At 28.4% G+C, this 16901-nt stretch overlaps 3 protein-coding genes across 6 annotated transcripts in view; all 3 read right to left on the bottom strand.

Moving 5' to 3' along the window:
* LOC109351739 (putative ER lumen protein-retaining receptor C28H8.4) lies at positions 1840–14583 on the bottom strand. 2 transcript variants are annotated; one of them, XM_019593330.1, is made up of 6 exons: positions 14539–14583; positions 4201–4400; positions 3696–3836; positions 3330–3410; positions 2151–2278; positions 1840–1937 (listed from the first exon to the last, which is right to left on the bottom strand). In XM_019593330.1, the coding sequence occupies exons 2-6, from the start codon at positions 4372–4374 to the stop codon at positions 1898–1900; spliced, it is 564 nt and encodes a 187-aa protein (XP_019448875.1). In that variant the 5' UTR covers positions 4375–4400; positions 14539–14583; the 3' UTR covers positions 1840–1897. The 2 variants fall into 2 exon arrangements, with proteins under 2 accessions (XP_019448875.1, XP_019448866.1); XM_019593321.1 differs by lacking the exon at positions 14539–14583 and adding an exon at positions 5700–5976.
* The window catches only part of LOC109351762 (60S ribosomal protein L13a), a 15847-nt gene continuing 13261 nt past the window's right edge, over positions 14316–16901 (bottom strand). The window contains exon 5 of the mRNA XM_019593383.1: positions 14316–14332. The gene's annotated coding sequence lies outside the window, so the exon portion shown is untranslated. The remainder of the gene's footprint in view (positions 14333–16901) is intronic.
* The window catches only part of LOC109351709 (myosin-binding protein 3-like), an 8706-nt gene continuing 8015 nt past the window's right edge, over positions 16211–16901 (bottom strand). For 2 of the 3 annotated variants that reach the window (XR_002108270.1, XM_019593278.1), the window contains exon 3: positions 16211–16654. The gene's annotated coding sequence lies outside the window, so the exon portion shown is untranslated. Of the gene's footprint in view, positions 16670–16901 lie in introns of all 3 variants that reach the window. The other variant, XM_019593286.1, reaches the window with a different exon arrangement.

Below are 16901 nucleotides of genomic sequence, written 5' to 3'. Positions count from 1 at the left end.
TCAACTCATATTCAATCCCACGTTTCACTTTTTGAACAGCTTCATCAGAGAAAATGTGGGGCCCACTCAACTATAATATAATACTTACGTGTCAACATCTCATGCTTACTCTTTTGTTTCAAGATTCACACATGCAAAACTAGAGATTCGTGGGGCATAACAAATCTTTAACCACGTGTCCTTAAAACACTTCTTAACATGTCCCATTATCTAATGACATGTGTCCTTTTCTTAATTTCACAAAATACAAAACACATTATTAGGAAAGAAAAAATAGTACTTTAGGCCTGAATTTTTGGTCTTGTATATTATTATACTTCACTATTTCCATATATTTTTTTATTTATATAGAGAGGGAAAAAGATGTATGTACTGATAGTGTATAAGTTTTATACACTATTATTGCATCATTCACCATTGATATTTAACAATCTTTGACTTTTTAGAAAAAATAATCAAAATGAATGATGAATAATATAGTGTTTGTGTATAGATTTTTACATTAACATTAATATACATTTTACCCTTATACATCTAAGTTTTACTATACTTTTTTGTACTACCAATAACATTAATATATATGATTGCCTCTCCCACAGGTCTAACAATGAGGGAAACATCAAAATATATGAAACTTTTGAAAACCTCATCTTTGTCTCCCATATGAAATCCATAATTGGATTATCCCAATTCTCAACCACTCATATATTCACCAAGATTTTCCACTTTGTCCTTTTATATAGATGTTACATCACTACCTTTACTTTTTTGGACATGACACAAACATCACCAATTTTGAGTGGCCTATTGATTTACCCTCCTATTTATAACATTCTTACAACTTCTCCACTATCAACATCTATTTCAAATTTCAATATTAGATGTTTGATTCTAGATGTCACAAATTATATCTCTTTAGAATAAAAAATATTCAATTCCACACATATAATTCACTTACACATCTTGTAATCCAAAATAATGTAATAATAATGTACAAAGTACAAACATTATGATCCAATGCTATGCTCTAAAGTTCTTCATGTACTTCTCTATTTGGAAATTAAAATTAAAATAGTTAGTGATAATCAATGAGTTAAGGGTGTTTAGCTTAATGGTAATAACTCATGAGAATAATGATTATTTGTTCCCGAGATCATGAGTTTGAGTTGTAAAAGACTCTTTTTTGTATGGAATAAAATACTACAAGAATATTTAAGTTGGTGTATGACATACTTAATATATTCATGAATCTGGAAGGTTGTATGTCAGAATTAGGAGATTAGATTAACTTCTCTTTATAAGGGTGTTTGGCCAGAGAATCATTATTGCATAATTGTGCCAGATAATCTTAGACAAATAGTTGTTAGAAATATGGACCCATGTTAGTCATGGACCAATATGAATCCAAACCATTAGTTTTGAAGAAACTTGGATGAAAACCAAAAAAGTAAAATGATACAAATAACCAAAATAAAAAGGCCAGGTGTCATATATTTTATGTCTAGGAATAAATGCACATATAAGTTAAGAATATAATATCTATAAAGATTTTATACACAATTCATACATTATTCAACATCCATTTGTATTACTTTTTTGACGAGTAAATAATGATTAAAAAAAAATGTTGTAGTGTATAAAACTTTCAAGTTGTCTAGTGTATTATTTTTTTTCTCATAAAGTTAACTATATAATTAGACATTGACAGATACAAAGGCTATATATTGAAAGTTGAAGTTTAGAAGAAAAAAAATAGATTCTATAAGTATCACATTATATATCTAGTTTAAAGCACTAGATATATTATTCTATGTGACATAATGAAATAACATGATTAAGCTACTATATGCTTGACTCTAATTCAACATATTACACTTCAGAAAATCAAGATCCTTAATTAAACAGGCATCTTCCTCAAAAGTTGTCCTTGCATATAACTGAAAAAAAAATCAACAATTTAGAACAAATAAATATCATAGTTAAATATAAATTCAGAACTATAGAGAAAGTGCTATCAATAAAAAGAGTTATAAAATGATTTAATGATGAGGGTAAAAAGTTAAAGTAAAAATGGTTGAAGATTCGAGTCTCACCAACAACAAATACTAACATTTATTCATTAAATAAATAAAGGGAAGAGGTTGGAATACCTCTTTATGTAATAGTAGCAGAAATCAGCTAAGATAAAAGATTGAACAATCTCTGCTACAAAACCTACTGTGAACCAAAAAAAGCCACTCCCAATAAGATAAAAGTATGCCCCTCGAGTCTTATAAATCTGCAAATAATTAGAAATCATATTATACATTGTTCCAATAGTCTTATAAATGGGACATAAAAATTTGAGAATTAAGCAAATTTGAGTATTAAGGTTCCATCTCAAAACCAATTGGCAATGAAAGGAGTAGTCCAACAGGTATTTAAATCATCCCCAAGATAATGAGGTAGGCGATATAGGACTTACTTCCTAACACTGAAGTATTGAATCATAAGCCCAAGTATGGATGATTAAGGACATGGGTCCCTTGCTTAAAAATAAGTGTTTATTAAATATTATTTAATGATATATTTTTCATTCTTTTAAATAAATATTTATATGATATATTTGTCAATCCTTCCAAGTATCTTAGTACAATTTCATTGTCTAAAATAAAGTACATCATTTATTGTATATTTTTTCTTTACATAAAAAACAGTCATATATATTATTTTAGTTAAATTAAGCTTTAGATAATTATTTACATTAGAAATTAGTTATTTTATTTTTACTTATCATGTGTTAAATTTTATACCCCAACTATTTTTTTCCTATTATAATAATAGAAATAAAGACTCCAAAGTATATAATGATATAGTTCTATGATTAAGTATGAAATGATATTTAGGCTAAATGTTGCTTATTTATGTCCTTTATAATGTAATTTTGTGAGTAAGGTCAAAGAAGAAGAAAATTTCTTTGGATTAGTTTCCGAGTTATTTTTTGAAGAACAATGAGAAAGTAAAAACTTGAGAGTTATAAAATATATTATAAAATTACTATTAATTCTTCACTTTTATTTCATTCTACTTCAAAAACCAAGTCACAAACAACTTTCGACTTTCCTCACCAAAATTACTACTTATGGTGTTTGATTACATTTTCTTCTTTCTTATACAATTCTTTGTTGAACATCTTAGTTTAGAGAAATTAAGTAAAATAGCTTCATTAAAATTTTGTAATCATTCTTTTGGTTGTTGCATATAAATGTTGTATTTTCTTTCCTTATTTCTTTCTTCTTAAAAAAATGAGAAGTTCTACTAAATCAAAAACCAATAAAATTTAATTTCACCTGAATGAGCCAATGAGCCAATCCAAGGAATTTTGAAACACCAAGAGCAAATACATATTTTCCTGTGAATGTTTCAATCATCTGGAAAGTGGAAACATATAAACATTATATAATTTTCTCATAGAGAATGTGCAAAAAAGAGAAAAAAAATATATATATATTCTAATAGTGTATGAGTTTTATACATTATCACTATTTCATCCACCATTCATATTATATAATCATTAACTTTTCAAAATATTTAGTCATAATGAATGGTGGATGATATAATGGCTGTGTATAAATCTTTACAATAACAATGCATAAATATTACACTCTTAAAAAAAAAATAATGTTAGAACAAAATGTATGAAGACCTAATTATACCTTTGCATTTTGCATATAACGAAGTTGAGGGAGAACTGAAATTGCTTCCAAATACACAGAGAATGCCCAAAGTGCTCGAGAGAAGTGACTTTGAATTGTAGTAGGGTGTATTAGAATTGCAATGATTGCACAAGGCACCACCTAGAACACAGTTAATGGAAGATGTTAATGTTATTCACATGTATCATCACATCGGAGGCAATCATGTTTAAGTCAGGAATATCTATAGGTATGTGAGACTAACTCTTCCGACAGATATTTTCTTCACCTATAAACTCGGTCATTTAGGATATACTAATCTTGAAATTTCCATAATAATAGTACTAGTCTTATGAAATGTATTCAATATATTAGGCTTTTCAAGTCACAAAAAGAAATAATCAACTGAATTTTTCATATAAAACAACCATATATACAAATTAGACATAATATATTGATAGAAGCAAGGAATCAATTATGCTCTAAAATCATAGAACAAAAAAAATGTAGAAGTGAGAATATTTACCACAAAGGAGAGTCTAAGATTATCCAACTCCTTTATATATGAGGATTTCAACTTGAATCTTATCATCCATATAACCAATAATACCGAGACTAGAGATGTGAAATCTAGCCAAGTGTGAAGGTTAGCTTCAATGGAGATGCTACAAGTTAACCTTGCTGCTAGGAATAAAGCCATGAGTTCTTGTGTCTTGAGTGATACACCTGAAAAAGGCAATGAAATTTCCTTTATAGACTTTATAGTATAATAATATCATTCATTTATAACACTAAAATTCATACTAATGTATGCAATTGTAAACACAATGGTAAGTTTACAAATTAAGTAATGATGGTTATGTATTTAAGATAAATTGTTACTTGATGCTTATTATAAGATAGCAGATTTCGCTAAGGGAGCCCAATTTCCGATAGCAAATCATAGAGAATAAAAGTTAAGGATTTATTGCTAGAGGATTTCGTTATGCTAAATCTTAGCAAGTGGTCTTCGCTCAGTTAGAATCAAAACTCATTAATCGATTAGTTCAGCTTTTCACTTTCATTTTATATTGTAACTCTATTTTTTCTGATCAATGAAAATTAATGTGATTTTACACTCACATCCTTAAAAAATACTATACATTAAAAGGTAAAGAAAAATCTTCGTTCATGCAAAACTTATCAAGCATATAGTAATACTTAATTAGAGTTTCCATCAGGATGTAAATAGATAACATATGTTATCCCATCACCTATGCCATTTTTTTTATCAGAAATAAAATCCTACCCTATTAGTTATAAATGTGGCACATAATTGTGATACACGGATGATAATATCACTTTTCATTTGTATTACGATTTTTAAAGAGTCAATGATAACCACATGTTGATCATAGATAATATAATGACAAAATATAAAACTCTTAGACGGTTAGTGTATATTCTTTTTCTGATGTACGATACCATTTAAATTAACCTATTGATATATACAATACCCTATTTTTAATGTCTTCTATTCACATTTGACCTATCACCTCTTCTCTACTACTGGTTTTGGTTTGCTTCCTCCCACACCTCACTCAAAAACTATATTTTTCTTATGTTTCCAAATCCTTTTGTAATTGTGATGTAATAATATAAATGATCGAAATATCCATACAAATATTCTGCATATATATAATATATATAATTTATAAATCTGTGATTGCAGATCTAGATCACATGTATATGTATCTTGAATTCAAAATATCTTAGAATGTGGTGTCGATTACATGAATCGAACAACGATATGATTTTCTTTCATAGATCATTAGAGGAAAAGGTAATATAAGTATAAAATTGTTAGAATAATAAACCCAGTTTCCAACCTATTTGTAATATACCTTCCTTTATACAATTTTGTTATAGAAAAGAAAACAATATTCCTTAGATTTCAAACATCAAAAGCAATCAGAAATATCAAAAACATGAAAACTGAACAACAAAATCAAAAACCCATTAGTATAAAGGAAAAAAGAAAAGTACCAGAACATGTTTTGTGCCTGAAGAGCTTGTATAAAAGGACAATAGTCCCAGCAATATATACTGCTTCAGATGCAACAAAGAAATAACTCTTATCTTTGACAATAATGTCTAGAATCACCAAAGCAAAAAGAGCAAACAAGATCCCCAAAAATATCTTCACTTTCAAAGATTTCTTGCTCAACCATCCAATCAAAACATTCACTAAGGAATTACCCTTCTTTGTTCCCATAGTGTGTATACCACAGATTTTTCTTTCTTTCAAACAACCCTTTTGACTTATGAGGAGACAACAAAATAGAGCATGCAGTGACAGGTTTAATATTTACCCAGCTCACTTATCTCAAACGGTGTCTTACTTCGTGTCTCACGCCAATCAAAGTGTTAATTTCTATAGATTTTTTTGTTTTTTAAATTTTTCTTCTAGTCATGTGTCAATATGTGATTAGACTGAGACATAAAATGTGACACAGTTGGAATCCTCGTCTATTTAATATTACGTTCTAATCAAATTTTGTTATGATATGACTTTTACTATTGGCCCTTCCATTATTAAGGAATTGTGTAAGAAAGGAAAAATAATTACAGTTGATATATGACTCAATCAAATATTACTTAATTGATTAATGATTTAAAATTAAATTAGAGATGAAGAAGTTAGTAGAACATGAAATATGTAAGAATTTCTTGTAATTAAGCAATCAAGGAGTATCTTGTTTTGGAAGTAAAATAATATTTTTCCCTCTAAAAACATAATAAAGAAGGTCAAAACAAATTAAGGAAAAGATTGTCATTTGTTTGACTTCAATATTTTTTACTATGTTATTATAGTGAGATGATAAAGAAATATTTAGAGCATAATATTTTTAATGAACATTATGACATCATTCAATTTATATAACTTATCTCATATAAAGATCTAATTGTTATTGTTATACTCATTGTTTTTTTTAAAGTGATCTTCTATTTTTATATAAGGAATTTTACATTTTCAAAGTAGAATTTATTGTCTTTAGGGAAAAGTGTACACAAATCATCTCATAAATATTTTGACTTTTGAAAATAGTCAAGATAAATTTTTTTATATAATAACCCGTTAAACTTTATTTCTTGATAAAATTGGTATTGCTCAAATATAATGTTAAATTATTAATACACTAATAAAGAAAAATGTAATATGAGACTCACAATAGTGACAATGCATATTAGTTAATGTCAATGGCTGGAGGAAACCATAGTGAGATACATATTTATTAAAAAGAAGATGATAAATAATTTGAAGAGTTAAAGAGGACAATACAATAATATTAATATATAAAAAAATTAAAAGTGAATAATAATGACATGACCGTGAGGGTCAATAGAAAATACATGAATGATGATTTTCAGTGTTAAATTTAACATTATCTTCCGACTAATTTCACTAATAATTAAATTTTAAGAGATAATTAAGAAGAAAAATAATTAATAATAACTACTTGTAAAATGGATAGGTGTTTTTATGAACGTTTCTCTTGTCTTTATTTATCCATCCTTTGATTTTAAGCTATAAAAAATAGATCTATTTTCTAATTGAAGATAGAGAGTATATTTATAATATTAAAAATAAAATATCTCTTCACAGGGGGAGATAATTTATTTCTTAACTATACTCTGACATGTGTCTTATTTTTTTTCTTATAAAAAAAATTCAATGTAAAATATATTATAAACAAAAATATAAGACACATATCAAATACCGAGTGAATTTAAGAAAATAAATTATCTCATTATATGATAATACATTTTATTCTCTATAATAATATAGTATCTTTTTGAACAATAAAAATATTTGATCAATTTTATTGACGTGTTTTTTTCTGACATAATTTTTGGCATTGACGTGTTTATGATAAGAATGACAAAGAGAAACATTAAATATTTATTAATAAATCATTATGTTTAAATAATAAATATTTATTGAAAAACCAATCATCAATGAAATATTTACACTAAAATATGAGATATTAAAAAAACAATCAATAAGTCAATTATGAATCTTCAAAATCTCTTTTCCAATTTTTTTATTGGGAAATTACTTTAAAATTGTTGATATGATGTTACACATCTAAATATAATTAATTTAAAAAGGAGAAATACTATTTTTGGGAAAAGATTTTTATGACAAAATATTGTTTTATAAAATCTTATCAATTATTACAAGGAAATCTTCCCAAATCCCAATTAGTTATATATAGCACATATATATTATTTATATACACAATTTTAGTTTTTATTAAAATTTATCAATAGTAGAGATTGTGATGTTGATGTATTTTTTTTGTAACCATTATTTGGCCATATCTGAAGATGAGCTTTCTGCAAGTTTACTGCCTGTGCCATTTGAAATCTAGTAATATTTTGCTAGGTTAGGCTTACACTCGTAAGGAGAGTCTAATCTAAAAAACTAGTCTATTAGGTGGAAGAGTCTCATGACTTAAGTATCATATTGAGTTTATTATTCTACCCAATGTGGGACTCCTAACATTGTTGTCCCTTTAAGGGTCTTTCACTCTATCGGCAATGACCAGATGGTAGCCATTTTTCTTTTGGCGGCTTCACTCACCATTATTCAGTAATATACCTTAATCCAGTCTATAGGTAGCCCTTTCCGTGCAATGAAAACATCAATTGTTAGGACTTAAGCACATGAGGAGAGGTCAACCCAAAAGACTAGTGTATTAGGTGGGAGTTGTGAAGGCCTTATAGCTTAGGTATCACGTTGAGTTTATTATTTTATTCAATGTAGGACTCCTAATGATAAACTATTTAAATAAATAAAAGCTACAAAGGAGATAACTTAAAAGTAGTGGAAGCTTAAAAGTAGGGGTGAGGTGAGACGGGTAGGGACGAATTAAACATGTCTTTCACCCGTCCTTAAATATTAATCGAGTCAATTTTGAACTCGAATCTGTCACTAATTAGAATGAGACGTATGATGAACGAGTCCAAAATAAGACAGGTCAAGATAGGGACGAGTCAGAGTTGGAAAATGACAAAATGACAAACTTAGATTTTGTATCAAATTTTTAATCATGCACGATAAAAATTATCACAATTTGTATATAAACTCAACTAAAATCTGCATCGCACACACATCAGTATATAAACTACAAAGTGTAATTACACCTTTCAAATTAAAAATTATCTCAATTATATGACTGCAAATTATAGAGACATTGAAAATTTCAGAACAATTTAAACTGTCAAGTGTCAACATAAAATGAAATGTTCTTGTAAATGATAAAAAACACATGAGAACTGAAATGACAACATGTCAATACTCAAAAGTTCACACAAAAATGAATACAATAACTAATAGCTCATGTAGAGAGTAACTCTCTAATGATGTTGTACTTACGATGTATGTGCCGTTTCTTACCGTTATAAAAGCAATTCTCAATATTTTGCGATAGTCGTGATACTATTACAATGAATCAACACAACTGGGATCAATTTTTCTGATAAGGGAATTTCTGCAAACAAACTTCTCAGCCAACTTGCTTCTTCACTAGTTGTTGCTAGTGCTATAATCTCAACTTCCATGGTGGGTTAAGCTAAAATAGTTTGTTTCTTGTTAGACTCTAGATAATTCATCTCATTATATATAGCTTCTTGCTATAAATCAACATCCAAAGAAGTCAAAACTTCTTGTAGGGTTGATGGATTATCCTCAAATATATAGACCATATAATCAGGTCTATATTCTCTAGCAGTTATTGCTCTCTTACTTCTTTTAGGTTCTATTTCAAACATTTCATTTTCTATCATTATCTCTAATCACAAATATGTGACTAGTTGATGTGCCTCCACTATTCCTCAATTTAAAAAGGAATTTCTCTTCATTGAAATCAACATCGTTAGACTCAATGATCATTTTTGTGTTAAGGTCGTAAAACTTGTACGTCCTGCTATTTACAACATACCCAACGAATACACATTCATAGGCTCTGTGAGTTTAACTCTCTAAGGGCATATCATCATAAATGATTTTATGAACAATTTTATGTATCTCAATGATTAAGACTACTGTTTTATTATCAGTCATATGATACTTGATGTAGTGACTAACATCACTGTTTTTTTTTCACCTTCCTCAGTATCACATTTCTTTCTTTCTCAAGTACTTACCAAATTAATTTGGAATACTTATATGACTGTAATAATTATAGAGATCATCAGACACCCATTCAAAATGAAATTCTTACATCGATAATTATTTTCATTCCAGATAGCTATATAAATAGCTAGTTTATCCTTATCCTCTTTTTCTTCAGCTTTTTTTGGCACCACTAGGACAATTTTTCTCATAGTGAAATGGTTTGCTAAGGTCAAAGTTGTTAGGTGTAGTAATATTATCTATGAATGTCATTGCAGTAGAAACGTCTTAAAATTGTTGTTACCGTAGCTTACAACAATTATAAATGATACGAAATAATACTTATTGGCTGAGGCACGACCAGGTCGCTCTCTTTAAGACGTTTCGTGACACTACAAAAAATGTGCAAACAGACTATCAACCACGCCGTCCCCAAGATAAAACAGCTCAGATCTCCGTTGTCAAATTCTTACTGCATTGTAAAAGCCGATCTCGAATACACCCACCACAATATGGCTACGAGTGTCAATTCTTGAAATTCCCACAATATGGCTAACAATGTCAATTCTCAAAATTCCCACGATATGGCTACCTGTGCCAACTCTTTTCCCACAATACTGACCACTAGTGTCATTTCTCAAAATGCCCAAAATATGGCTCTTTGTACTAATTCTTTTCCCTCAATACTGACTACCAGTATTAGTTCTCGAAATTCACACAATTTGGCCACCTGTGCCAATTTCTTTCCCTCAATATTAACTATAGTGTCAGTTCTCGAAATACCCAACATTTGGTTGTCTGTGCCAATTCTTATTGTTATGGAAAGAAAGGGAGAGAAGTTTGCCGGAAATGTATCGGCAAAAAATATGAGAGAGAAAGAAAGAGTTGAATTAAAATGCATTCAACTTGGGACGAGAAAATATGAAGGGGGAACTTCTATTTATAACTTGAGATTTTTTCCAAGTTTCTCATCTCTCCAACGTGGGACTTGGGAGTAATTTTCTTTAAAAACTATTCTATGTGGGACTTGGAAAATTTTGAGATTTCACAATCACAAAGAAGTTCCAACATAATGGAATTATATGTCTAAAACCCGAATTCCATGTTATTCATAGAATAAACATGGATCAAATGAAAAAAACAAGATCATGTATGATATATAAATAGCAAGAAAACTAGCCAATATTTCAACATTGCACAATAAATTCAACATATTACACATCAAAAATTCAAGATTCTTAAACAGACATCTTCCTCAAAAGTTGTCCTTGCATGAAACTGAAAAATAAACAATGCACAATAAATAAATATGATAGTAAAAAATATAAATTCTAAACTATGAAGAAAGTGACATCAATGAAGGGAAGAGATTGGATTACCTCTTAATATAATAGTAGCAAAAATCGACTAAGATAAATGATTCAACCAACTGTGAAAAAACAGATATCGATAACCATGTATAACCATTCCCAATAAAAAATAAGTATAACCCTCGAGTCTCATAAATCTGCAAAAAGAAATAGAAATTAAATTATACATTGTTCCAAAAGCCTTATAAATGGGACTTAAAAATATTCCACAATTAAGCAAAAGTTTGAGAATGAGAAAGAATATTAAGGGCACCCCATCCCAAAAATAAGTGTTTACTACATGTTATTTATATTAATATATTTTTCACTCTTTTAAAATTTTATATCATTTCTTATTGGGTTTAAAGTTAAATAGGTTTTCATGGTACACTTTTTGTACTACTTTATATGACATTTTTTTATCCTTCCAAATTTACGTAAAAAAACCCAGACCCCATTTTTTCATGTTTACATTCTAATGTAGTTCTATGAGTAAGTGATTGAATATGTCAGTACGAAGAAAGAAAAAAAATTATTTTTTTGTGTAAATACTTCTATTTGTAAAGTCCTATTTAGGGGAAATATTTTTTTGAGTAAAGATCTCTATATCTCTATCTTCAAATGTGTGTACCAATTTGGTCTATAGGAAAATAAAAATCTTAAAATGATTCAAAAAATATCAAACGTTAATCAAATTAGTTGTTTTTAATATTTTTTATGAACTATAATATTAACTATTTTTACTCACATTTATAATCTTTGAGTAACATATTAGATTTTTACTTTTTCCGAAATCATATTGGTAGATGCGAAAGTGAATATAACTCTATTTTTTTTCATGTCCATTGTAATGTAGTTCTATGAGTAAATATAACTCTATTTTTGTGACCTGAGAAGTTGTATGAAATAAAGCAAATTAAAAATTAATCTCACCCGCATAAGCCAATGAGCCATTCCAAAGAATTTTGAAACACCAAGAGCAAATACATATTTTCCTGTCAAGGTTTCAACCATCTGGAAAATGGAAACATACAGACATTATATATTTTTTTCTCTATAGTAGTGTTGGATCCTCAGAAAGATTAAAAGATTAAGAGTTCGATTTTATTGAGTAACAAAAGGATAATCATGCCCCCAAAAAAAATTAGTTATTCATATAGTGTCCTTAATAGAACCCAAAAAATTTACGAGGTAGGACAAAATTATACCTTTGCATTCTGCATATAACGAATTTGAGGGACAACCGAAACTGCTTCCAAATAAGTAGAGAATGCCCAAAGGACTCTACCAATTCGAGTATGAATTGTAGAAGGGTGTATTAGAACTGCAAGGATTGCACAAGGCACCACCTACAAAACAATTAATGGAAGATGTTTGGGTTCTGGGTATGATTTCATCTCAAAATCAATTCATAATTAGATGAATAACTCAATCGATCAGTAATGTGAAACTTACTTCTCGAAATGACCTAATAAAAATCATTATTTTATGCTACCATAGACTTTTATAAAAATGATGAACAAAACTTTGAGCATAGAGTAGTCCTAGTAAGTCAAGACACTGGACAAAATATTTATATACCTTGGTATTGTTAAATTTCTATATTCTAAAATTTATACATTCCATTGAAATTTAATTGTTGGTTTTGGCTTTCTCAAAATTTTCATCTTTGATGTAAAATTGTTATTTAGTGATCAATTAATGAGTTATATGTTCAAATCCTGAAAACAGCTTATCAACTTTTTAGTATATCTATTCTTCCAAAACCCAATTAAGTAGGAGCTTCAACATTATGCAACCATCCTTTTTTATGTTTTTAGAGCCATTCAAGTACTTGAACAATTTTTTTGCAATTTTTATATTATATTTCAATTTTCAAGTACTTCAACTTTTCAACTATAGGCTCACTTAAGTAGTTTTAGAGTTGGATTTTGGAGAGAAATGAAAGGCTTTGAGCTATGAAATACACTTGAGATAACTCACAAGCCTTCTCTTTCTCTTCCTTCCCCACCAAAATCCAAGTTCCAAACAAACCCTAAGGATACTGCCGATCTAGGAATTTGGATGATGATAGTATCTTAGGGAAAAATGTAAAAAATGTCAATTCAATGCCCAAAACTCCTATTAAATGGATTAACTCGAAAGGGTAAATGCACATAATCTCGAAAACAAAAATATTATTTTCAGGATTTAAAGAAATGACATCAGATCACAAGACAAACGAGTTTAATGTTGCACTAAAACTCGACTGCTTACTGAAAAAAGTTTAGAAGTGAGAATATTTACCACATAAGACAATGGAAGAGTATCCAGGTCCTTTAAATATGATGATTTCAACCTGAATCTTATCATCCATATAACCAATAATACTGACACTAGAGATGTGAGATCAAGCAAAGTGTGAATGCTAACTCCAAGGATAGTGCTACAAATTAACCTTACTACTAGGAATAAAGCCATGAGTTCCTGTGTCTTAAGGGATACACCTAAAACAGCAATGAAATTCTGATTTTAGACTTTATAGTATAAAATAATATCATTCATTTATAACACATCAATTCATAATAACATTGATACAAAATGAGGTATTTAAATGTTGTTATAGTAATAATACTCAATAAGATGTATATAGAATAACATCTGTTAGCCCATAACCTTATGCCACTTTTTTATTTGTCAAGAAATAAAGTTAATGTGTATTAATTATTGATCACTTAAAATAACACATATTAGAAGTGGCGCATGATTGTAATCTAAGGCTTCATTCCATTCTTAAATATATTAAAATATCAAATATTTGAATCTTAATAACGATACTTATCGGAAGAAGCAGTTACATATTCCTAAGACTAATTCTTTACCCATAGGTGAGAAGATACTATTAGTTATACAAAAAAACATGATTATGATGCAGTGGAAATAAATCATTGAATATTATCCAATATAGCCTATGAAGCTCATATATTATATCTCATATTCATATCCATACGTTAAGTTAATATTTTTTATTCGATAAATTTTCTGATATTACTCATATATACCTTTGAACATTTTTAAATGTGATCTCATTTTACTATACAAAATATTGGATTGACACTCCCGTTTATAATATATTTGCTTATAAAAAAACAAGAATAAAATAAACCCACCTTCCAACCTATTTATAATTATTTATTTTCTCATACAATCTTGTTAAAAGACCTATCCATTTTCATGTCCCCTACAATTTTGTTATACAAAATAAAATAATAAACCCTAGGTTTTCAAATATCAAAAGCAATCATCAGAAATATAAAAGACATGAAAACTAAAAAACATCAAAAACCCATTAGTATAAAGGAAAAAAGAAAAATACCAGAACATGTCTTCTGTCTGAAAAGCTTGTATAAGAGGACAAGAGTCCCAGAAATATAGGCTGTTTCAGAGAGTAAGAAAAAATATCTGATATCATCTATAGTTAAGTGTAGAATCACCAAAACACAATGAGCAAGGAACAACCCTAAAAATATCTTCACTTTCATAGATTTTTTGCTCAACCATGCAATCAAAACATTCACTAGGGCATTACTCTTCTTTGTTCCCATTGTGTATACCACAAATAGAACAAAAGATCATGCAGTGGAAGGTGAGATATTATGTGTGAAACAAATTTTCTTGCTATGGTTATGGCTTTGACTATTGATCCTTTTATACTCTTTTTTGTTTGAGAAAAGATAAAGATAGGTATGTGACAAAAGATATGATAATGGATTTTTTTCTATTGTATGATATAAGAAAGGAAAGAAAAATAGAGAAATATTTGTTTTTTTCTCTTTTATTATTGGGTAGAAAATGAGATCAGAGAAATGATAATAGTTTTTTAATGTAAAAAATATCATTGAAAAGGAATATAAGATTAAAAAGTTGTTATTTTTTGTAGTTGGTAAAAAATTAACATATTTAAATATTGCCCTATATACTTTTTTTCTTCTAAATTAATATATTTAATATAAATTAAATATATTTATTCTAAATTACTAAAGATATTATGGAAATCATTAACTTAGAATATAATTATGGTTTTAAAATTTATGCACTGACAGCGTAAAGTTTTTTACACTGTCAGTGCATCATCTATCATTGATTTGTATTACTTTTATTTGATAGTTAATAGTGGTTAAGAAATCAATGGTGAGTAATTCACTGACAAAAAAATACTTATACTGTCGATGTATACATATTAAACTGTATAATTATTTCTCCAAATAAAAGCAACAGAAGAGCAACCAAATTTGATGTTTTCATAATTAAATTTTATATGCAAATTTATAAATGATCAATTTATTCTAGTTAATGTATACTAATACCTTTCGAAGTTGAACTTAAAATATACTTATTATACGTTTTTTTGTTTGAAAGATTACACTCATCTCCCTTCGAAATAGTTAGTGTAATGTATGTAAATTAAAAATAGTTTGTATAAATACGAAAAAAACAAAAAAGAGGGTGCTTCTAGGGGGTAGTCGTGTATATAATATACTCTAGTTTTTATTTATCTTTTATACACTTTAGTCATATAATCTCTTAATAAAGAGAAATTTTTTGCATGGAGACTCATATAATACATCACATTTGAATGCAGGTGTATTTTATATTGTTTGGAAACAAGTGTACTTTAATATGTTGACAAAGTTTTATTGATTGTCTTTACATACATATGTCTCAAATAGAGATTACCTCAACAAGTGTACTTTCTCTAATAGAGATTACCTCAACAAGTGTTTCTCTAATATAGTAATCATCATAAACTCTCAAATAAAAGTAATACAAATCAATTATGAATAATGTGTCGATAGTGTAAAATACTTGACACTAATAATGCATAAATATTAAACTATAAATATTTACATTATTACATTCATATATTAAAATTCAAAGACTCACAAGTAATCATGCACCCTCTATATTTTTTTTCTGTCCTTCATCACACACTAATAAATATATAAAAACTCTAAAAATCATTATTTCATAAACAAAACCATACACACAACCACATAATCATTACTACATAAACTAACTGAATAAAATAATTACACTCATAAGCTTTTTTCTATACAACTCTATAGGATGCTTCAAAGTTCATGTCTCATAATTTGTGACATTATCACACAAAATGAAACACATTACAACATTGGATAAATAAATCACTATATGTACCTAGCATCATAGGCTTCAAAACTGTTATAACTACTTATTGATCTTTAATTTACTAAAGTTCTATTCAGTATTCACATACTAAAGAAACATACAACAGAAAAAACAAAGTACTGGTGAATTATAAGTAACTAACAAAGGTGGTGGCCATTTACATGTTCCTAAGGGTGCAGGCTATCGAGCCAAGGCGCAAAGCTCACGACCCGTAAATCGTGTTGCTGTACATGATTTAGCTGTTTTCATATTCACTTCGGCAGCGCCTTTTTCCTCAAGCTCACCTGAAAAAAGAAGGGCTGTAATTGGTATTGATCATTAACCAGCTGATGTAGAATGTGTGAGTAAGTATTTAGAACAGTAATCACAAAGGTACTTCTTTGGCAAGGTACTACCCTGTATATAATACTAAGTAACAACAATGATTAAGCAGTACTATGCAAATAAGAAATACACCAGGAACTTCAGTATCCAATGTCCTTAAATTAATGCCAGGGTAGGGCTGGAATTGAGCCGAACCGAGTCGAACCA

Source organism: Lupinus angustifolius, chromosome LG01, assembly GCF_001865875.1.
Source record: "Lupinus angustifolius cultivar Tanjil chromosome LG01, LupAngTanjil_v1.0, whole genome shotgun sequence".
NCBI classification, from domain to species: Eukaryota; Viridiplantae; Streptophyta; class Magnoliopsida; order Fabales; family Fabaceae; genus Lupinus; species Lupinus angustifolius.
Note: the sequence above shows the minus strand (reverse complement) of the source record. Positions and strands in the feature narration are given on the sequence as shown.